This window comes from Sorex fumeus, unplaced genomic scaffold (genome assembly GCF_029834395.1).
Source record: "Sorex fumeus unplaced genomic scaffold, SorFum_2.1 ptg000122l, whole genome shotgun sequence".
Classification (NCBI taxonomy): domain Eukaryota; kingdom Metazoa; phylum Chordata; class Mammalia; order Eulipotyphla; family Soricidae; genus Sorex; species Sorex fumeus.
The window spans coordinates 18,780,568-18,803,840 of NW_026606179.1; the positions used below are offsets into that span (position 1 = coordinate 18,780,568).

The window sequence follows — 23,273 nt, forward strand, 5'->3', positions numbered from 1 at the left end:
GGCAGTTCTGGGGACTATAGGTGATGCCAAGTATCTAACTGGGGTCCACTGTGTGTGCAAGGCTTAACAACTTGCAACCTTAACAACTACGGGTAGGGCGTCTGCCTTGCATGCAGCCAACATGGCCGACCCGAGTTCGATTCCTCGGAGAGCCCGGCAAGCTACCGAGAGTATTCGATATGCCAGACACAGTAACAACAACAACCTTAACAACTACTATACTATTTCTGACCCGAAAGTGTAGCTTTGGAAAATTATTTGGAGTATTATTTAGGGGGCTGGAGCGATAGCACAGCAGGTAGAGCATTTGCCTTGCATGCGGACGACCCGGGTTCAAGTCCTCTGTCCCTTTCGGAGAGACCGGCAAGCTATTGAGAGTATCCCGCCCACATGACAGAGCCTGGCAAGCTCCCTATGGTGTATTCAATATACCAAAAAACAGTAACAAGTCTCACAATGGAGACGTTACTGGTGCCCACTCAAACAAGTGGATGAACAAGGGGATGATAGTGCTACAGTGCTATTCTTTAGGGGGAGGGTTGGGCCACATTTGGCTGTGCTCAAAGTATACCAATGGCTCTGTGCTCACTTCTACTTGGAGGTCATATGCCGTGTGGGCCTGATTTCAGGCTGGCCGTGTGTAGAGCATGTACCTACCCCACTGTACTATCTCTCTGGCCCATTGAATATTATGAATTCCAGGTATACAGATGAAAACAACAAACGTATAAGAGAGCGTGCTAAGGAACCATGCTCCTATTATTGTAAAGGACAGATACCACAAAAAAAAAAAAAGAGACCTAGAGAACCATAGAGTTTGAAACAGAGCCAGCACACGTTGGGGGGTATTTATGCGTATTCATGGATTCTGTCGTGCCTTGCATGTACCCCAACAACAACAACAAAAAAAAAGAGAAGAAATGGGGGCTGGAGCCATAGCACAGCGGGTAGGGCTTGCACGAGGCTAACCCGGGTTCAATTCCCAGCATCCCATATGGTCCCTAGAGCACTGCCAGAAGGAATTCCTGAGTGCAGAGCCAGGAGTAACCCCTGAGCATTGCCGGTGTGACCCAAAAAGCTAAAATTTTTTAGAAAGTTTTTTTTTAAAAAGAGAGAGAGAGAGAGAGACAGAACAGAATGTGCGAAAAAAGGAGCAGACAGACTGAGAGGGAGACTGCATGATGGAGGAAAGGACTGATGAACACTGGAACCCCATCTCAGTGTCCAGGGCACTCTGGAGACCCTCTGACTCTGCGTGTCCCGCACCCCCAGACCCGGGTCGGGTCCCTCTTTCCTAGAGAGCGCTGGTTGTCGCGGCTCAGCGCCAGCCTGGGAAGTTGTTGGAGGCCAGCCCGGGCTGGCGCTGGCACAGGCGCGTAAAGTCCTGCCAGGCCCGCAGGCTACGCTGACGTTTGGAAAGGCAGCGGGTCGGGGAAGTCCGTGCCCCATCCACAACCGAGCCCCCACCCCCGGTTCAGTCACAGCATAAAGTGCCATGGACGGTGCGGACCCAGCGGCGCGGGAGAGCGGCCCTCGGGACAACCCGGGGACAGAGCGGCCGGGCAACGTGGTTGTGTGGCTGGACGCCGGCGGGAGCTGAGATGCGGCGGCGAGGAGAGGCGGCGGCGGTCACAGGGCTGTGGGTGCTGGTGGCGGTGGGCGCGGCGGGCGCGGCGGCCGGGCGTTGCATCCTATCTCACTACCGCACGCTGGAGCCGCGGACGCTGGCGGCCGTCCGGGCGCTGCGCGACCACCACGTGAGTGACCGGTTCCCCCGAGGGCGCAGACGACGCTGCCCGCGCTCGGGGTCCGCGTGGTGCCCACCCCCCAAACGTCCAAGGATAAGGGCGCCCCTGGGGAGCGGGTAGCTCGACTGCACATCGGGGCTTGGTTCAGCAAGGCGGGCGGGGACCCTGGCACCCTCGCCCGCTCCCCTTTGTCGAGGGGCGTCTTTCCCTGCACGACCATCTCAGTCGTCTGGGTTCCGGGCTTCCCTAGCAGCGCCCCCGCCGGCACGCAGGGCAGAGACCCCGCTTCAGCGGCCGCGCTCACCCCACAGGAGGAGGAGATGCTGAGCTGGACGCCCCGCAACTGCTCATTCCGCCCCAGGAGACTGCAGCCACCGCCCTCCGGCGCGGGGAGCCGGCCACGGGGAGCCGGGAGCCGGGTCTCTAACCGCCGCGGTCGGTCCTGGCAGTCGTGCAGGCGGCTCCCCCAGGTGGCCCGGGACATCGCGGAGGCCCAGGCGGTGCTGATCAATCTGCAGAGCCCCGAGCGCATCCCGGGCATCGACCTGACGCTGGAGCTGCTGGCGGCCGTGGCTCGGGACGTGGCGGCCTGCGTGAGTGTCCCCCACCCCTCCTGGCGCGCACCCCTTTTCTGCTCGGAGTGAGCCACCTACACCCCCGAACCCCACCCTACCCCACGACGGGGTCCACGTGCTCCGTTTGGCGTCTCTCTGACTTCGCACCCCTCGGCACCCCGATCCCAATTTGGTCTGAGGCTGGGAGGGTCGGGGCAGAGGAGGCTGGGGGCGCTGAACCTCTTCATTTCCTCTGGCTCTCCCTGCAGCTGGAGCTGGTGAGACCAGGCTCCTCCAAGAAGGTGCTCAGGCCCCGGAAGTGGCACCTCAAAGCCCAGACACAGGTGGGGGCAGAGTGCAGAGGCACAGCAGGGGTGAGTGGGTGCCCCCGGGGAGCCTCCCCCGCCTCACCTCAGCTCCTGCCTTTCCAGCTCTCTCCCAGGTGCCACCGCACAGCTGTCGTCTTCAACCTGCTGCGCCTGCTTGTCTGGGACCTGAGGCTGGTGGCGCATTCAGGACCTTGTCTCTGAGCACGCCCTGAGGGGCTGCGGGGACTGAAGGTCAGTTCCCCTGCTCAGGGAGCTTCAGCCTCACCCGCTGGCAGCACCCAGGGGAGGAGGCAAGGCGACCCGCTCTGCTAGCCCGACTGACTCCTTCGGGAGGGGCTCCCCAACATTCATTCTCCCAGAGGGCACCCCCAATCCTCCAGGGCTGTTTCTGATGGACAAGGCAGCAGTGAGGTGCTGGGACCCTGGGCCTGGACCTGGGGGCCCCCTTCCAGGACGAGACCACAAGAGCACCAGCGCCTCTTAGATTCTGTGAATCTGTGACTAGTCTCCCGGGGGCCACCTTCCCTGCAGGAAGATGATGAGCCCTGATTCTTCATGGATCCTCCTGGAGCATCCTTCTGTGAAGGTCCCATGTACCCAAATTCGGGTGATGTTGAAGGCTGTTATTAAACACGACTCTTTTCCCAGAAGCTGTTGTCTGTGTGGTCACTGGAGGATCTTTGCCCAGTACTTTCCCCAGATCCCAGCCTGTGTGATGAGAGCCGAATTTAACCCCAGACTTTTCCACCCAGTACATAAGCTCGCAGTGGTCAGGCACAGACCTTTGTCCATATGTCCTGGATGACGGGATCCACAGGGCGCCTTGCATGCGACTGGCTAGATTCTGTATACAGCACCCCATATGGTCACCCAAACCCTCCAGGAGTAATTTGAGCTAGGAGGAAGCCATGAGGTGGGTGTGGTTATAAAACTGTCTCTGTCCTCGAGTTGTTCATCGATTTGCTCAAGCGGGCACCAGTAACGTCTCACAACAAATCGTGAGACTTGTTACTGTTTTTGGCATATTGAATATGTCACGGGGAGCTTGCCAGGCTTTGCTGTGAGGGCAAGATATTTTGGTAGCTTGCCAGGCTCTCTGAGAGGGGTGGAGGAATCGAACCCAGATAGGCCCCGGTCTGCTGCATGCAAGGCAAACACCCTACCGGCTGTGCTATCGCTCCAGCCTGTTTATAAAACATTACAATAAATATTTTAAAAAGAAGACTCCCTGCACAGGCAGGACATGAGGAGATGGTCACTTTGCATAAGTCTCTGTAGACGTCTCATCTCCCAAGTCAAGTCCTACAGTGGACAGAGCTGACCAAGGGCAAGCATGTGGCAGGGTCCCTGCTCTGGGTCTGACACATTTGCATTCCTGGAGCTCCAAGACTGTTTCCCCTGGGGGCACTGTCTCCAGGGGTTTAGAAGGAGATAAGAACAGAGGGTTTTGGGGGGGATGGGGAGGGAGTTCAGTTCAACAATCTGGCACCTTCTTTCTGAGAGATTCCTCCCTGCAGCCCAGAAGATGTGTCTGCACAGCCACTACTCTAGATGTTACATAGAAAATTCCGGGAAATTTCTGGTCACCCCAATTTTGCAGTGTGACCCCAGGTATATCTCTCAACCTCTCTGAGTCTCTATACTTGATCACTTATTGAAAATGGAGACATAAGATATACAATAAGAGTGAGCACAGGGCCTGGAGAAATAGTATGCTTGTCTCACATATAGCCACCACCTGTCACTCCATACAGTTCCTTGAGCACCGAAAGGAGTGATCCCTGAGCTAAGGGCAAGGAGTATGCCCTAAGCACTGCCAGGTGTCAGCCAAAAGAACAAACAAACAAAAAAGGACTTGGTCTGTATCTCATACCATCACTGTATCACAGTCATCCTGTTGTTCATAGATTTCCTTGAGTAGGCACCAGTAACGTCTCCATTCGTCCTAGCCCTGAGATTTTGGCTAGTGCCATACTGGAGACCCCTTCAGAGTCAGGGGAATGAGACCCATCATTGTTACTGGGTTTTGGCATATCGAATACGCCACAGGGAGCTTGCCAGACTCTGCCGTGCAGGCAGGATATACCCGGTAGCCTGTCGGGTTCTCCAAGAGTGAGAACTAGACAAATAGAGGTCGCGTGGCCGTTGTTGGGATAACATGGCGCTGGGGGTAGTTGGTGGGTGTAATGCCTAGCTACTGGAAGATGGGGGATCTGGGCGGAGGAGGCCCAGTCCCGATCTGAGCAGGCTTGGAGATCTCAGCCCTGGGTCTCACACACCTGGGTTTCTCTGCTGGTTCCTTCATGAGTGAGGCTCTCCGAATGTGTGGAGAGTGGTCTTAAAGCATAATTGTGGCTGGTTCCGGAGGTGTTCAGCTGTGGGGCCCTGCTCAGAGCTGGGAGGAAAACTCAACCTGCCCCCCTCCAAGGGGCCACAGTGAGAACAGCTAGGCACGGGGGCAGGAGACTCTGCCATCTCATACCATATACGAGAGTTAAGTCCAAATGGATTACAGAGCTCTCAATGAGATCATAATGCTTTGAGGCAAACGTAGGCAGAGCTGCTCTTCCAGGATAAGAACTTAAAAAGTGTCTTCTTATGGGGCTAGAGAGATAGCACAGCAGGTAGGGAGTTTGCCTTGCAAGAGGCCAACCCGGGGTTCGATTCCCAGCAACCCATATGGTTCCCTGAGCACCGTCAGGAGTAATTCCTAAGTGCAGAGCCAGGAATAACTCCTGAGCATTGCCGGGTGTGACCCAGGAAATTTTTTTTAAAAAAGTGTCTTCTATCAGACTTCACTGCAAAGACAACAAATCAAAGGTAGAACAATTGGTATTGTGTCAAATTTTAAAAGTTTATTTTTTTCCAAGTTTTTTTTTAAGTATCTTGATTTAAACTACCATTAATGACAATTTTCAAAGTATATGACAGAGACTCAAGAGATACAGTGAATAGGGCATTTGCCTTGCACGCAGCTGTCCCAGGTTTGATACCAGGCATCCCACAAGGTCCCCTGAACACTGTCAGAAGTAATTCCTGAGTTCAGAGTTAGGAGTAAACCCTGAGTAAACCCTGAGTAAACCCTGGGTGTGGCTCAAAAATAAAAAGAAAAAAGTATATAACAAAATAACAATATGTAATTGCAGAAAGACAGTGCACCAGATAAAAACTAATATCCAAGATCTCCTCACACTCACATAGCTCAACAATAAAAGGACTAATAAACCCATGAAACTGAGGAGAGAAGGTGAACGACACATCCTAAAGAGGCTATACGTATGGTCAATGCTTGGGAGTGACAGCATCGTGGGGAGGGCGTTTGATTTGCATGTGACAGACCCAGGTTTAGTCTCAGGCACCCCATATGATCCCCCAAACCTCCGGTAATGACCCTTGAGCACAGAGCCAGGAATAAGTCCTAAGCACCACAAGGTGTAGTCCCCAAATATCACCAACAAAAAGTATGACCAGTGCTTATGAAGATTGCTCCTATTCAATGATTTCAAAACCAGAAAATGACAAGGAGATGTTGGTGGGGGGTGGGTATGTGTTGACAATGGAGTCCTCACTTATTGTAGTGGGACTGTTGTCTAGTCCAGCCACCCTGGAAAATGGTGTGGAGTCTTGAAAACCATAGAAAGGGGCTGGAGCGATAGTACAGCAGGGAGGGTGTTTGCCTTGCACACAGCCAACCCGGGTTCGATCCCCAGCATCCCATATGGTCCCCTGAGCACCGCCAGGAGTAATTCCTGAGTGCAAAGCCAAAAGTGACCCCTGTGCATCGCTGGGTATGACTCAAAACGTCAAAAAAAAAAAAGTAAAAAGAAAACTGTAGGAATACTGCTTACATAGGAGCCAGAATTTTCTTTTTTCTTTTCTTTTCTTTTCTATTCTTTTTTTTTTCTTTTCCTTTTTGGGCCACACCCAGTAATGCTCAAGAGTTACTTCTAACTCTGCACTCAGTAATTACTCCTGGCGGTGCTTGGGGGACCATATGGGATGACGGGAATTGAACCCAGGTCAGCCATGCAAGGCAAATGCCCTCCCCACTGTACCTATCACTCTGGCCCCAGGAGCCAGAATTTTCTTGGCATGTAACCTCAGTCCCCAAAACCTGACCCCGAGAAGCTTTCTGCACACCCATGGCGGCACTTGGGGCAATTGCTTGGAGGAAACAATTCAATGTCTGGCACAAATGAGTGGAAAGGAAGGTTGGTGAGCCATGCAGTGCGGCTCTAAGCAGTGGTGAAATCTGGACCAGAGAGAAGACACAGGTGTTTGCCTTTCCGACACCTGCACCCACCAAGACCCATGTCAACTCTCCAGCCAAATACCCTGGATAGTTTTTGGAGCCCGGCCGTGGGTCATGCCTCCACATAGAGCCCAGAATAACCTCTGAGAACTGTGGGGTGTGTCCCCCACCTCACCCTACCCCACAAAAAGGGAAAAGAAAAGATGAAGGACTCTAGCGTGTAACTTGGAGGAAACTGGAGGCATCACTGGAGAAGTGAAATAAGTGAGAGGGAGAAAGACACGCATGGATGACCTCACAGTCTGTAGAGAGAGACACAGAGAAATGGGAACTGAGAGCGAAGACCCTGAGAAAGGCTGACCTGAGTCCAGAGCTGAGATGTCCAGCTGGATTGGGGGCAGGGGGCTGCAGAGGGACGTGCTCAAGCAGAACATTTGCGGGGGCGGGGGTCAGCACTTTGGTGGTGGGGAAGTGTGGTAAATGCTATGGCAAAGACATAAATGTTGGGCCCGGATTTTATTATTTCTCAAAACTACTGGAGCAAAAGCACAGCGAGTAGGGCATTTGCCTTGCACATGGCCTACCCGGGTTCAATTCCTCCATCCCTCTTGGAGAGCCCAGCAAGCTACCAAGAGTATCCCGCCCACACGGCAGAGCCTGGCAAGCTCTCCGTGGCGTATTCGACAAAAATGACAAAAACAGTAACAACAAGTCTCACAATGGAAACATTACTGGTGCCCACTTGAGCAAATCGATGAACAACGGGAGGACAGTGCTACAGTGCTACAGTGCTCAAAAGTACACGAGGGGCCAAAGTGATAGTAAAGTGGGTAGCGTGTTTGCTTTGCATGCGGCCAACCCGAATTCAATCCCTGGCATCCCATATGGTCCCCCAAGCACTGCCAGGAGTAGTTCCTGAGTGCAGAGCCATGAGTAGCACCTGAGCATCGCCGAGTGTGATCCTAAAGGCAAAAAAAAAAAAAAAAGTACATGACTGCCCCTGCCCCCATCCCCAAATCTGCTTACAACAAACCATCAGAGTCAAAGCTACTGATTTCTAGTTACTTTTCTTTTGTTGTAAAAGAGTTTTGTGCAATAAATACTACCTTGTTTTATTCAAAATGAAAAGAAAATGTTGGCTGTAGGGAGATAGTACAGCCGGCAGGGTGTGGCCAACCTGGGGTCAATCCATATCCCCATAAATGTCCTGACAGCAGCCAGAGTGATTCCTGGCACAGAGCCAGGAGACATTTTCAGCGCTACTCAGCCCAGCCTAAACCTCCAATTAAGAAAAGACACAAATGTTAACACAATTGCAAACTATTATAATTAATTGTTGTAAATGGGGAGCTGGAGCAACAGTACAGCAGGTACGATGCTTTCCTTGCACGTGGCCCACGGGGTTCAATCCCTGACATCTCATATGGTCCCCCAGCACTGCCAGTAGTAACCCCCTGAGCACAGAGCCAGGAGTAAGCCCTGAGCATCACCAGATGTGGCCCACCCACCCCAAATAAATAAAAAAAATAGAGAGAAACCCCAAAAGTTTAAAAATTGGAGGTGAAGTTGCCAGAGAGCTAGTGAAGGGCTCACCCACATGCCACTCCCACCCTCCCCTGTGGACCCAACACCATGGGACCCCAGACCTTAGGCCGCGTGGTACCTCTTCTCAGCCCCTTATAGGTGCCCACACCCCTCAGTTTGGCCTGAAAATCACTGCAACTGCTACTCCAGAGCCAAGTCCTGAGGTTTTTACATGACAGAGGCCACTTGCTGCCAAAGGTCAGTAGGAACCCCAGAAACACGACCTGGAAGACCCCAAATGAACAAATCCATGAGTCCTTCAACCACTGAATCCATTGATCAATGAATTCATCAATAAATAAATCCATCAACCAATGAATGGAGACAGATGAGAACAGCTAGGGAGTGGCTGTGGGACTGTCCCGTAGGAAGGGACACGGCAGGACATGACGACCCACATCAGCACAAGAGGGGGCTGCGGCCCTGGACCCTGGATCCCGTAGGAAGGGACACGGCAGGACATGACGACCCACATCAGCACAAGAGGGGGCTGCGGCCCTGGACCCTGGATCCCCCCTTCCCTCACAGGCTGCCTCCTTCCTCCGTCTTCTCGGGTCACTGCTCAAACCCCATTTCTGGGTCCCTTCTGTGCGTGGCTGCTCTGGAGGGCTGAGCCCCCTGACAGGTACCCCTGCCCCCACCTCACCCCTGGACAGAGCCCTGGGAGGAGCTGCCGGTGTGACAAAGTCACTTCTGAGCCAGAAGAGATGTGACATGTTGGGGTGGGGGTGGGGAGTCCTTCCTAGATAGACACAGAGACAATGTGACAAGGAGCGGTTCCTCCCCACACCCCACTCCCCTGAGACACTGAGACCCCAACTCTCTCTCTCTCTCTCTCTCTCTCTCTCTCCTGGACAGTGACGGCAGCTCTGGCTGCACCCCAAGTCCCTCTTATTTCCCAGGCCAGGGGGGAGTTGGGGAGCGGCCGGCGTCCTCTCACATCTAGGGGCTTCTGTCCTCCCTTTCTTCCTTCCTAGACCTAGTGGAACTTGGGCTCACTCCTGGGTCTGTGCTCAGAGATCACTAATCGTGAGGCTCAAGGGGCCATTTGAGGTGCTGGGCACCGACCCCAGATCACCCAGGGGGTCCGCATTGCAGGGAGCTCCTACCCACTGTACATGGACAGCCCAGCTCCCTGCTCTGACCCAGGTTCCCTCATGCTTCTCCCCAGATCACTGCAGCCAGCCCACACCCACAGTGACACCTATTCTTGCTACACCATGTGGGGGCACAAGGACAGTGCGTGTCTCTCCAGAGCGGGTATGTGTGCAGCACCCAAAGGCCCTGGTCCCTGGTTCCCAGTCTCTCACTGCAGCTGAGTTCCTTTCACTTTCCCTGCAGCTGCTCCTGCAGCCGGGCAGGGCAGTCCTGCAGGAATTCACCCGGCCCAGGGCACTTTTCGCTTTTTCTTCATCACTGGGAGTGTCCCCACAACCCAGGTTAAAACATGGGGAGCAGAAAGCTCAGGCCAGAACCTCTCAGACGAGGCTCAGGAGCAGAGAGCAGGGAGCCCCGCGGAGCCCCACAGCAGAGAAGGGACAGGCAGAAGCCAAGAGAGCCCAGAGCTCAACCAGCCCCGATCACAGACTCAGGAGCCTACTGATGCAGAAAGTGGCATCCAGGATGAAGCCAGGTGAGGACCCGATCCTGAGGGACCCTCCCTCTGCACCCCCAAACCCCGCTGACCTGTCCCTTCTGTCCTCACACACAGACGTGAGCGCCTTGGTGATGCTGATACTGGGGACCCTGCTGCTGACCGGAACCAGGACACTTGCTGACCCCCACCCCCCCAAGACCCCCACGGACCCCAAGGGCTGCCATCTGGCCCAATTCCAGTCTCTGTCCCCAGAGGAGCTGCAGGCCTTCAGGAGGGCCAAGGACGCCTTGGTGAGTGTCACTGTTCCAGACCCCTCAGTGCCCCATCTCTGGGTGCAGAGAAGTGCCCACTCCCGTGGGCACCCTGTCCCCCAAGGCGTGTTCCTGCACCCTGCGGGGCTAACCCAGCTCTCTCTAGGAGGACACACTCCTGCAGAAGGCCTGGAACTGCAACACCCGCCTGTTTCCCAGAAACCGCGACCTGAGACAGCTGCAGGTGAGCTGGGGGTCCGCAGCTCCCTCCTGCCCTCTCCTGCCCCAGGGGTCCCCTCACCTCTCAGGGCCTGTCCTGCCTGGTCACATGGTCCCCTGAGCTCTCCCCTTCCTTGCTATCCCCTGCTGTCCCCTGCTGTCCCCTCTCCCTGTGCCTGTCCCTGCCCTCCCCTCAGGCATGTCTCTGCTGTTCCCTCAGGTGTGGGAGCGCCCCGTGGCCCTGGAGGCCGAGCTGGCCCTGACCCTGCAGGTCCTGGGGGCCGTGACTGAGCCCTCCCTGAAGTCTGTCCTGGACCGGCCTCTCCACACACTGTACCACATCCACTCCAAGGTCCAGGCCTGTGTGAGTACAGGGCACCTTGGGGTCTCCCTCCCTGCCCCCCGCTAGTGTGTGGGCCCTGCTCACATTCTCTGCTCGGCCCCCAGGTACCACCTCAACCCACAGGGAGCGCCCAGCCCCGGGGCCGCCTCCAGCGCTGGCTGCAGAGACTCCAGGAGGCTCCTCACAAGGTGAGTGAGCAGGAGGGAGCCTGGGGTGGGGCCACTGCTGGGACCCCAGACAGACACCTCTGACCCTGCCTCTGCCTCCCCCAGGAGTCCCAGAGCTGCCTGGAAGCTTCTGTCACCCTTAACCTCATTCGTCTCCTCGTCTCAGACCTGCGATGTGTGGCCCGAGGAGCACTGTGTGTCTGAGCCTCAGCACCGCCTCCTCCCACAACTCCTAGATTGCCTTCAGCTGCCCTATTTATTTCTGAGTCATTATTTATCTAATATTTATTTATTATTATTGCCATTATTTATTTATTTATTTATGGATATCTCCACCAAACCCAGAACTCTTTATTATTAATTTTGTTATTAAACTCTTACTATGAAATGTGAGTAAAGTTGTCAAAATGTTATTTTTCTATTTTTGTAAAAAGACAAAAATAAACAGTTTGTAAAGCATGTTCCTGGGTGTATGTGGATTCCTTTTTTCCTTTTCGGTGTTTTAGCTGTGGGTGCTCAAGGCTTCACTTGATCCCGGACTCAGGGTCACTCCTGGTGGTGGTAGGTGACTTTAGGGGTGCTCCGATGGCCCTGGGGTCAGCCTCCTGTCACGCTTCACCCCTGCACTCTCCAGCCTCTGACTCATTTCCTTCCAGCCATAACCCTCAGTGTATTGTGGCAGGGAAGGAGACATCAGGGTCTGGTCCCCTTTCTAACACCATACAAAAAAGACTAATCAGAATGGGTAAACAGTGGGCCAGAGTAATAGCACAGCGGGTAGGGCTTTTGCCTTGCATGTGACCAACCTGGGTTCGAACCCCGACTTCCCATATATTCTCCCAAGAATCACCAGGGGTCATTCTGAGTGCAGAGCCAGGAGTACCCCTGAGCATTGCTTGGTGTGAGCCAAAAAGAAAAAAAAAACAATGTATAAAGGGTTCAATATCAGACCTGAATCCATGAGATACACTGGAAAACAGAGGTGGATCTCTCCAGGACAATGGGTTAGAGGCATCTTTAAGGATTCCTGGGCCCATGAAAACAAACAAACAAAGAGAAGTAAACAGGACTCCATTGAACTAAAAATCTTATGCACCTCAAAGGAAACAAGCACAAAAAGACAAGTCACTCCACAAATATCAAAAAACTGTAAAAAATCATCATGGCGAACATTGATATCATGTCTTTAAATACAGTGGGAGGGAAAAAAAGACACTCCAGAGACTGGGAGAAAATGTTTGCCCACTGCTAATCTGATAAAGGATTAATATCTAACATACATAAAGAACTGACATAACGTTAGGACACAAATCATTCAACCTCATTGAAAAACAGGAGAGGGGCTGAAGTGATAGCCCAGTGGGTAGGGTGTTTGCCTTGCACGTGGCCGACCCGAGTTTGATTCCCAGCATCCCATGGTCCCCTGAGCCAGAGGTAATTCCTGAGTGCTTGAGCCAGGAAGAACCCCTGTGCATTGCCAGGTGTGACCCCCCCTCAAAAAAAAAAAAAACAGGAGAATAAATGAAAAGAAACTTTCACATGAAGAAATACAATTGGCCAAAAGAAGCAGGAGTAACCCATGAGCATGGCAAGTGTGACCCAAAACCAGAAATACAAACAAAAAAAATCAATAGTAAAAGAAATCATCTGAATTTATTTTCTTTTTAAAATACTGTTCTGTTCTGTTTTTTGTAACATGGGGTAAGCACACCTCCAGTGGACCAAAATCCAAAGGGGGGGAAAAAAAGAAAAGAACTGTTTGGATGTTTTATAGAGACTGCATTGAATTTGTTTAATGCTATGGGGAGTTATTGCCATTTTGACTATATTAAATCTACTGATCCAGGAGCAGGGAGTATGTTCCCATTTCCCTCGTGTCCTCCCTATTGTTTTCAATTCATGCTTTGTAGTCTTCGTTGCACAGTTCTTTCACCTCTTCTGTTAAGCTGATTCTGACATATTGAGGTTTCTTTTAATTTTGGGCCACAACAAGTCCCAAATTTACTCAGACCTTCCTCCTGGCTGTGAGTCAGGGATCACTTCTTTTGGTGCTCACAGGACCACATGGGGTGCTTGGGCTGGAACACCTATGAACCTGTGCAAGGCAGGTAGCCTGATCTCTACAGCACAAGGTACTTAATTTTCTGAGACTCAGTTGTGAATGGGATCATTTTTGGTTTTATTGTTTGTTTGTTTATCTCTCTCCTATTTCATTCATCACGTAGGGAACAGCCATGGACTTTTGTGTGTTAATTTTGTAGCCTGTCACTTGACTATAAAGTGTATTGTATCTAGGAGCTTTTTGAGAGTCTTTAGGGCTGATCTACGAGTAGTATCCTGTCACCCACACCTAGAGAGAGCCTGACTTCCTTTCCTATCTGAACACCATGAACTTCTCTTTCTTGCCACATTGCCATGGTAAGGATTTCCAATATTCCACTGGTGGGAGTCGAATAGGGTGAGAGTGGTGGGGAAGGGAATCTCATCTGTGCCTGATCTCACAGGAAAGGCTTTTAGTGTTTACTAATGAGTTGAGTAGTCGCGTGGACTTAGCTTATTGCGAGGCGAATGGCTTCAACTTGATTGAGAAAAGTTCCTTCATGGCTGGAAAGCCAGTACAGTGGGCAGGCTGTAGCCTTGTTTCTCCTTCTCTCCTCCTATGGTTCAGTATTTTGATTTTCCTTGCATTGATTTGGTGCATTACATGGACTGACTTGCATATATTAAACCATCCTTGCATGCTAGGATGAAGCCTGCTTGGTCGTGGTGTATAATGATTAGACTCAATTTGGTTATTTCTGTTGAGTATATTTTCATTAAGATGTCTCTTCTGTTTTCATTTCACTACCCCAATAATCCAGAACATTCTCCCTATGCTATCCAGAACAATCTCCCAATGGGTAATTCATTGACCTCAGTTATATAGTTTACTATCAGGAGGGACATTCTCTCTTCTTCCTCTACAGAGTTATTTTGGGCTTTGGGAGAGGGAATGGGGGCACACAAGTGGTGCTCCGAGCATATTCCTGGTTCTGTGCTAAGGGATCACCCTGTGAGGGCTCTGGGGACCATATTAGGTGCTGGGGATAGAAACCTGATCAACACCATGCAAGGGTAAAGTGCTGGCCTCTGTATTATCTCCCTGGCTTTCCCAAGGCCCACCAAGCAGTGCTTAGGAGTCTTGGGACATTCCCAGTGAGACTTGGTCTATTGGGTCAGCTGTCCTGCTTGAGGGCCTGAGAGTGTGGGCTGTGTTGGATATTAACCCTAAGTGTTTACAGCTTCATCAGAGAATTGCCCCTTTTCCTCCTCCCAGAGAAGCTTACAGTGCTCTTGTGACCATCTCTAATCCTCTGTGTTTATCTTTAACCTTTCCTTTGCATTTTACACCTCATTGTCACAATACTCCACGTGGATCTTGGTAACTTATAAGCCAAAACTTTCTGGTAATTCTGGATTTTGTACTTGGAGTGAATTACCTGCTTTTTTATTTTCCCTATAGCCCTTTCATATTTTACTATAGAGCTGTGTTCTTTGCTTAAACACAGTAAGACCTTAATGCTATGCTCCTAATATTGGGAATTGATTGACTCTGAAATATACCTACTCCTGGGCTCTGTCATTACTTGACTCAGCCTCTGGTTGCTGTGGTTCTTATATATATATATATATATATATATGTACTGTTATTTATTCAGCCACTGATTAGCTGATTGAATTGGGCATGAACTCCACCTTACTTTTTAATTCATTTTTTATAATTTTATTTATTGATTCACATGAGAGCACTTACAAAACTTTCGGGTTTAAGTCTCGGTAATACAATGAAATACCATACCTTCACCAGTGCCCATTCTCCACCACCCAAAACCTCAATATACCCCCACCCCACACCCTTCCCCTACCTGTGGGGCAGATGATTTCCACATTATTCTTTCTCTACTTTGATTACATTCATAATTTTGACACCAGACCTACCATTATTATTTGGGATTTTACCCCAACACTCAGATCTGCTGGAAAGGCAACAGTAGACAAATTGTTTTCTATTGCTGGTTATGAATAACATATGATGTTGCGTGACTGTAGTAGTGGCTGCGCAATTTTGAAATTTCAAAATTTTAACACTTAAATATTGAGGGATTTCTGACAAAACCTGCTGGGTTCTGAGATTTATTCCTGAGTCTCTGGGATCATGGCCATTAAGCAGCTTGATCAGGAGCCAGAAAGGCCATTAATGAGTGGTGACTCAGGGTCTCATTGAGATGGGGAGGAAAGGGCCGGCTCCACCCCCATCCCATGAGACCCCATGTGTCTCGTCACTGAGGGACCAAATTTGACTGCCCAATGGCCTCTGGAGGATGGTGGCCACCGAGCCATCTAGGGGGAGCAGGCAGAGGGACAACACCCATTCCCCCCTGGAGTGTCCCGGTGACAATAACCTACTGCGGGGTCCGAATGCATTTCTGCCAAAAGCCACTGGGTTCTGAGATTTGTTTCTGAGTCTCTGGGATAACGGCCATTAAGCAGCTTGATCAGGAGCCAGAGAGGTTTTTTGTGGGCGGCGACTTGGGGTCTCCTTGGAACTGGGAGGAAAGGGTTGGCTCCACCCGCATCCTGTGAGACCCCACATGTCTCGTCACTGTAGGCCCAAACCTGACTACCCAGTGGCCTCTGGAGGATGATGGCCACTGGACCACCAGGGGGAACAGGCCAAGGCAAGAAACCTATTCCCACCTGGGTGGCCCGGAACTGGTAACCTACTGCAGGCACCAGACGCATTTCTGCCAAAAGCTGTTGAGATTTGTTTCTGAGTCTCTGGGATCAGGGCTGTTAAGCAGTTCGATCAGGAACCATACAGGCCATGCTGCAATTATTTATAGCTGAGCCTGAGGTGGTTTGTGGGTATGTCTTCCACATACCTAACTTTTGGCCATTTACTTTCTTGGTAAACTTTGCCCCAAGTTTTTGGGATCTGGCCAAAGGCACAGCAGCAATTTTGGGGTATCTTGAAGTCTGAAGGCACCATCGGGCTACTGATGCGCGCTTGCCTCACAGGTACAGACTGACCTACTGGCGGCATCATACCCCCTACAGTGGTTCTTAACACCCCAAAAGAGGGTCCAGCCGTGGGACTGAGATGGACCCGGGCGAGTGGTGAAGCTACCCCAGCATTGAAATGGGACCATCTAGAAAGCATAAATGCATGGTCTTGATTCAAACTCATATGGCTTTGGAGATAGGACCCCTATGGGGAAGGACAAGCTGAACTGACCTGAAGCCTTAGTCTCGGATTTATGATAAACGCCTTGCTTGCTATCAGAGCACGGAGAACTAAGTTTTGGGATCTTTATCTCTTAAAATGTTCATCCAAATGACGGCAAGTGTTGGTAAGAAGTAGAATTAATTGTTTGACTAATTGTTTGACTCTATTGTTTGATATATAGGACTGGAGGGAAAGAGAAAAGCAATATAGATATCCCTGGGAGACAGAACATCTCCTTGAGTTTATCTCCTCCAGATAATTGCCTCTGATGGATGTTTTACCTCTGTAAATCACACAGACACGCAGTCCTACAACTCGAACCATTCAGATGTTCTATAAGGATGCTAGCAGGTCTTATAGAATGGGTTAAATGGGTCATTTTCCCCATCAGGCTGTGGTCCCCGTCTCTCTGTCTCTGCTGGGGAGGCCTGGGGAAGATGGGAAGTGGCTCTCGGTCACAGAATGCACACATGTGTCTCAGCACCCCCACAGGCTTAATGATCTCACAGGGCTGGTCAGGTTATGAGTACTGGGGATTGTCCTGAAACCCCAATGGTGCTCGAGGCCTCAGGCCACAACTGCTGATGTCAGGGGTTGAGGGGACCATGTGGTGCTGGTGATGGAGCCAGAGATGGGTGCCAGCTAGGCATGTGCCTTAACCCCTACCCTATCATTCATTCATGTGCGGCAAAATTTCTTATTGGGGGTTGTGTTTGTTGTTGTTGTTGTTGTTGTTTCCAGTCATATCCAGTGATGCTCAAGGCTACCTCCTGCCTCTGTATCTGAAGGGGCTTCGGGGACCTTGTGACTGTGGTGACTGAACTTAAGCCAGCTGTGATGGAATAAGCGTCCCCCCCACCCAACCTTATCCTCTCGGCCTCATTTATCAGTGTAGACCTGCGTGCTTTTGTTGTTGTTGTTGTTGTTGTTTCTGAACAAGAGCGGGGTATTTCTGTGTTCCACCAGTGTGGGAATTGCCTATGAACCCTGGACGCCCCTGTCCCCAGTCCTGAGGCCCCCAATCTCCTCTCACTGCAGCTGAGTTCCTTTCACTTTCCCTTTAGATACTCTTGCCTGGCCCCGCCCCAACTCACCAGCTGGGCAGTCCTGCAGGAACTCACCTGCCTAGGGCGCTTTTCACTTTTCCTTCGTCACTAGGAGTGTCCCAACAACCCAGGTCCTGGGGGCCAGGTTAAAACATGGAGAGCAGATGATTTCCACGTAACTTATAAATATAAGAAGAAAAAATAAAAAAAAATTTTGACATAAAAAAACTTAAAAAAAAGACTTTAACTTTGGAAGCTAAAATTTAAATATATATGTTTATCCTACCTTCTCCTCCTTTATTGTTGTCACTAACTGTGCTAACAACTTCTAAATAAAAGCCAGTATGCTTTGTGGAAAAAAAAAAAAAAAACATGGGGAACAGAAAGCTCAGGCCAGAAACTCTCGGATGAGGCTCAGGTGCAGAGAGCAGGGAGCCCTGCAGAGACCCACAGCAGAGAAGGAACAGGCAGAAGCCAGGAGAGCCCAGAGCCAAGCCAGCCCCAGAGCACCGACACAGGAGCCTCCTGATGCAGAAAGGGACATCCAGGATGAAGCCTGGTGAGTCCCCCATCCTGTAAGACCCTCCCGCTGCACCCCCAAACCCTACTGACCTGTCCCCTCTATCCTCACACACAGACTTGAGCACCTTGGTGACGCTGATGCTGGGGACTGCGCTGCTGACCAGAACCGGGGCATTTGCTGTCCCCCAGCCCCCCAAGACGCTCATAGACACCAAGGGCTGCCAGATGGCCCAATTCCAGTTTCTGTCCCCAGAGGAGCTGCAGGCCTTCAGGAGGGCCAAGGACACCTTGGTGAGTGTCACTATCCCAGAACCCTCAGGGCCCAGCCTCTGGGGGCAGGGAAGCGCCCCCGCCCATGGGCACCCAAGGCATGTCCCTGCATCCTGCAAGGCTGACTCGGCTCTATCTAGGAGGACACACTCCTGCAGAAGGCCTCGAACTGCAACGCCCGCCTGTTCCTCAGAAACCGCGACCTGAGGCAGCTGCAGGTGAGCTGGGGGCCTGCAGCCCCCTCCTGCCCTCCTCGGTCCCAGGGGTCCCCTCACCTCTCAGGGCCTGTCCTGCCTGGTCACATGGTCCCCTGAGCTTTCCCCTTCCTTGCTATCCCCTGCTGTCCCCTGCTCTTCCTTGCTGTCCCCTCTCCCTGAACCTGTCCCTGCCCTCCCCTCAGGCATATCTCTGCTGTCCCCTCAGGTGTGAGAGCGCCCCGTGGCCCTGGAGGCCGAGCTGGCCCTGACCCTGCAGGTCCTGGGCCGTAACTGAGCCCTCCCTGGAGTCTGTCCTGGACCGGCCCCTCCACACACTGCACCACATCCACTCCACGGTCCAGGCCTGTGTGAGTAGGTGCCCTGGGGTTTCCCTCCCTGCCCCCCACCCATGTGTGGGCCCTGCTCACTCTCTCTGCTCAGCCCCCAGGTGCCCCTTCAGCCCATAGGAAGCCACCAGGCCCGGCGCCGCCTCCAGCGCTGGTTGCAGAGATTTCAGGAGGCTCCTCACAAGGTGAGTGAGTGGGAGGAAGCCTGGGCTGGGGCCACTGCTGGGACCCCAGACAGACACCTCTGACCCTGCCTCTGCCTCCCCCAGGAGTCCCAGGGCTGCCTGGAAGCTTCTGTCACCCTCAACCTCATTCGCCTCCTCATCTGGGACCTGCGATGTGTGGCCCGAGGAGCACTGTGTGTCTGAGCCTCCGCACCGCCTCCTCCCACAATGTCCAGATTGCCTTCACTGCCCTATTTATTTCTGAGTCATTATTTATCTTATATTTATTGTCATTATTTATTATTATTGTCAGTATTTATTTATTTATGGAGCATCTCCACCAAAAACAGAACTCTTTATTGTTAACCTGTTACCAAACTCTTACTTTGAAATATGAGTGATTGTCAAAATGTTATTTTTCTACTTTTGTAAAACAAAAATAAACAGTTTCTAAAGCATGTTCCTGGGTATATATTGATTCCTTTCCTCCTTTTCGGTGTTTTAGCTGTGGGTGCTCAAGGCTTCACTTGATCCCAGACTCAAGGTCACTCTTGGTGCTGCTAGGCTGCCTGGGATGGACTCAATGCTGTAGCCCACAAAAAACTGTCACTGTCACTGTCCTCCCATTGTTCATCGATTTGCTCGAGCGGGCCCAGTAACGTCTCCATTGGAGACTTTGTTGTTACTGTATTTGGCATATCGAATACATCATGGGGAGCTTGCCAGGTTCTGCCGTGCGGACGAGATACTCTCGGTAGCTTGCCGGGCTCTCCGAGAGGGGTGGAGGAATCGAACTCGGGTCGGCCATGTTGGCTGCGTGCCCACAAAAAAAAAAAAACAAGATAAGTAAACAGGACTCCATTGACCTAAAAACGCTATGCACCTCAAAGGACACAAGGAAGAAACGACAAGACACTACATGAATATTGAAAATCCATAACAAACCATCGTGACCAACTTTGAAATCACATGCTTAGTAAACTGGGAGAAAAAAAAGACACTCCAGAGACTGGGAGAAAATGTTTGCCCGCTGCTCGTCTGATAAAGGATTAATATCTAACATATATAAAGCACTGACAGAATGTTAGGAGAGAAAATCATTCTACGTCATTCAAAAACAGGGAGAGGAAATGAAAAGAAGCTTTCACATGAAGAAATACAAATGGCCAAAAGGACCAGGAGAACCCTTGGGCATTGCAAATGTGAACCAAACCAGATATGTAAACAAAAATAAATCAATGGTAAAAGAAAGGCATCTGAATTTATTTTGTATTTATTACTGTTCTGTTTTGTTTTTGTAACATGGAGTAAGCACACCTCCAGTGGACCAAAATCTAAAGGGGAAAAAAAAGGAGTGAACGTTTTATAGAGATGCATTGACTTTTTTAGTGCTTTGTGGTGTATTCCCTTTTTGACTATGTTAAATCTCCTTATCCAGGAGCAGGGAGTATGTTCCCATTTCCTCATGTCTTCACTATTTCTTTGATTTGTTCTTTGTAGTTTTCATTGCACAGTCTTTCACCTTTTCTGTTAAGCTAATTCTGAGGTAATAGATGTTTCTTTTAATTTTGGGCCACAGCCAGCCCCAAATTTACTCAGACTTTCCTCCTGGCTGTGAGTCAGGGATCACTCCTTTTGGTGCTCACAGGGCTACATGGGGTGCTTGGGCTGGAACCCCTGTGGACTGCGTGCAAGGCAGGCTGCCTGATCTCTACAGCACAAGGTACTTAATTTTCTGAGACATAACTGTGAATGGGATCGATTTTGCTTTTTTTATATGTTTGTTTCTCTTCTATTTCATTCATTACATAGAACACAGACATTTACCTTTGGGTATTAATTTTGTAGCCCCATTTTACTATACAGGTGTTTTGTTTCTTGGAGCTTTTAAGCAGAATCTTTAGCTCTGATCTGATTGCAGTTTTCTCTCACGCACACCTAGAGAGAGCCTGACTTCCTCTCCTACCTGGACACCATGAACTTGTATATCTTGCCACATTGCCATGACAAGGATTTCTAATACTCCACAGGTGGGAGTTGGGTAAAGTGAGAGTGCTGATCTCATGGGAAAGGCTTTCAGTGCTTACTAGTGAGTCAAGTAGTTGCTGTGGACTTGGGGTGAATGGCTTCAACTTGGTTGAGAAAAGTTCCTTCATGGCTGGAGATGGTACGGTGTGCAGGCTGCTTGCCATGCATGTGGCTGACCTGGGTTACCCGCATAATTTATTATGGTCCCCTGGGCACTGAGAGGAGTGACTTCTGACACAGAGCCAGGTGTAAGCTCAGCTAAGCCAGGTGTGACCCAAAAACCAAATGGGGAGGAAGAATGAGAGAAAGAGAGAAGTTCCTCCATTCTCATTTTATTGAAAGATTTTATCATGAATGGTGCTGGGTCTTGTCAAATGCTTCTCTTTATCTACTCCTATGGTCAGTATTTTGATTTTCCTTGTATTGATTTGGTGCATTAATGATTGATTTGCATTTATTAAACCATCCGTGCATGCTGGGATGAAGCCTGGGCTATAATGATTAGACTCAATTTGCTTATTTTGGTTGAGACTATTCTCAAGATATCTTTTCTTTTTTCATTTTACTACCCCAATATTCCAGAGCATTCTCCCTACACAATCCAGAACAATCTCCCAATGTTAATCCATTAACGTAAGTTATATCTACTAGTAATCAAGAGGGACATTCATTTTTCTTTCTCCACAGAATTTTCTTGGGTTTTGGGCAAGGGAGTAGGGGGCAGACATGATGATGCTCAAGGCAAACACCTGATTCTGTTCTAAGGGATCACCCTTGAGGGCTCTGGGGACCATATAAGGTGCTGGGGATAGAAACCTGGTCAACCCCATGCAAAGGTAAAGCACTGCCCTCTGTATCAAGGGCATCTCAAAGCAGTGCTTAGGAGTCTGGGGCCATTCCCAGTGAGACTTGGTCTATCAGGCCTGCTGTCCTATTCGAGGGCCTGAGGGTCTGGGACTGTGTTGGATATTAATTCTAAGTGTTTTAGGCTTCATCAGTGAATTGCCCCTTGTCCTCCTCCCAGCAAATGCTCTTGTGAGCATCCTAATCCCCTGAGTTTATCTTTCACCTTTCCTTTGTGTTTTACACCTCATTATCACAGTTCCCCAAGAGAATCTTGGTTACTTATAAGCCAAAACTTTCTGGTAATTCTGGATTTTTACTTGGAGTGAATTACCTGCTTTTTATTTCCCCTATAGCCCTTTCATATTGTACTATAGAGCAGTGTTCTTTGCTTAAACACAGAAAGACCTTAATGATATGCTCCTAATATTGGAAATTGATTGACTCTGAAATGTATCTACTCAAGGGTTCTGTCATGACTTGACTCAGGCTCTGGTTCTGAAGTTCCTAACACCCCTAAAAGGAGGTCCAGCCGTGTGACTGAGATGGACCCGGGCGAGTGGCGAAGCTACCCACACAAAGAAATGGAACAGTCTAGAAAGCATAAATGCATGGTCTTGATGCAAGCTCTTATGGCTTTAGAGACAGGACCCCCATGGGGAAGGACAAGCTAAACTGACCTGAGGACTTATCTGGGATTTATGGTAAAAGTCTTGCTCACTAACACAGAACCCAGAGAACTAAGTTTGGGGATCTTTATCTCAGATTGTTTATTCAAATAACGACAAGTGTTGGACAGAAGTAGAATTAATTGTTTGACTAATTGTTTGACTCTAATGTTTGATATATAGGACTGGAGGGAAAGAGAAAAGCAATATAGATATCCCTGGGAGACAGAGCATCTCCTTGAGTTTATCTCCCTCATCGAATTTCCTCTGCTAGAATGTTTTACCTTTGTAAATCACACGAACATGCAGTCCTATACCACGGATCCCTTCGGATGTTCCATAAGTATGTTAGCAGCTCTGCGTTAAACAGGCCATTTTCACCATCAGGCTGTGGTCCCCGTCTCTCTGTCTCTGCTGGGGAGGCTTGGGGATGATGGGAGGTGACTCTCTATCACCGAATGCACACATGTCATTGCAGCACCCCCACAGCCTTAGTGAACTCACAGGGCTGGTTAGGTTATGAGTGCTGGGAATTCTACTGTCACCTCAATGGTGCTTGAGGTCTCAGGCCACAACTGCTGAAGTCAGGGGTGGAGGGGACCATGTGGTGCTCTTGAGGGAGCCAGAGCTGGGTGCCTGCTAGGCATTTGCCTTCACCCCTACCCTATCATTTATTCGAGCGCACCCAGATTTCTTTTCAGGGTGGGTGTGGTTGTACTTTTTTTCCCCCCTAGTCATATCCAGCGGTGCTCAGGGCTTCTTGCCTCTGTATCTGACTGGGCTTCGGGGACCTTTGTGATTGTGGTGACTGAACTTAGGCCAGCTGTGATGGAGTAAGCATCCCCCCACCTACCTCATCCCTCTCCACTATAGCTCCA

At 50.4% G+C, this 23,273-nt stretch overlaps 2 protein-coding genes and 1 pseudogene across 2 annotated transcripts; all 3 read left to right on the plus strand.

Annotated features, from left to right (window-relative positions):
* The first annotated feature begins 1,601 nt into the window (after positions 1-1,601).
* LOC130043411 (interferon lambda-4-like) lies at positions 1,602-2,832 on the plus strand. The gene is made up of 5 exons (XM_056135677.1): positions 1,602-1,757; positions 2,060-2,134; positions 2,198-2,341; positions 2,572-2,646; positions 2,734-2,832. Exons 1-5 carry the CDS (start codon positions 1,602-1,604, stop codon positions 2,830-2,832), a joined length of 549 nt encoding a protein of 182 aa, XP_055991652.1.
* A 7,258-nt stretch (positions 2,833-10,090) lies between these two features.
* LOC130043412 (interferon lambda-2-like) lies at positions 10,091-11,248 on the plus strand. Its single transcript, XM_056135678.1, has 6 exons — positions 10,091-10,100; positions 10,179-10,354; positions 10,482-10,559; positions 10,755-10,898; positions 10,982-11,065; positions 11,150-11,248. The coding sequence occupies exons 1-6, from the start codon at positions 10,091-10,093 to the stop codon at positions 11,246-11,248; spliced, it is 591 nt and encodes a 196-aa protein (XP_055991653.1).
* Positions 11,249-17,905: 6,657 nt separating this feature from the next.
* Positions 17,906-19,060, plus strand: LOC130043413 (interferon lambda-3-like; annotated as a pseudogene).
* The last annotated feature ends 4,213 nt before the right edge of the window (positions 19,061-23,273 follow it).

Coding starts and splice junctions, on each gene's coding strand:
- LOC130043412 (XM_056135678.1), top strand. Junction 10,355..10,481: donor GGAGGGCCAAGGACGCCTTG/GTGAGTGTCACT, acceptor AGCTCTCTCTAG/GAGGACACACTCCTGCAGAA. Junction 10,560..10,754: donor GCGACCTGAGACAGCTGCAG/GTGAGCTGGGGG, acceptor CTGTTCCCTCAG/GTGTGGGAGCGCCCCGTGGC.
- LOC130043411 (XM_056135677.1), top strand. CDS start 1,602: ATGCGGCGGCGAGGAGAGGCGGCGGCGGTCACAGGGCTGTGGGTGCTG. Junction 2,135..2,197: donor TGCAGCCACCGCCCTCCGGC/GCGGGGAGCCGG, acceptor CGGTCCTGGCAG/TCGTGCAGGCGGCTCCCCCA. Junction 2,647..2,733: donor ACCTCAAAGCCCAGACACAG/GTGGGGGCAGAG, acceptor CTGCCTTTCCAG/CTCTCTCCCAGGTGCCACCG.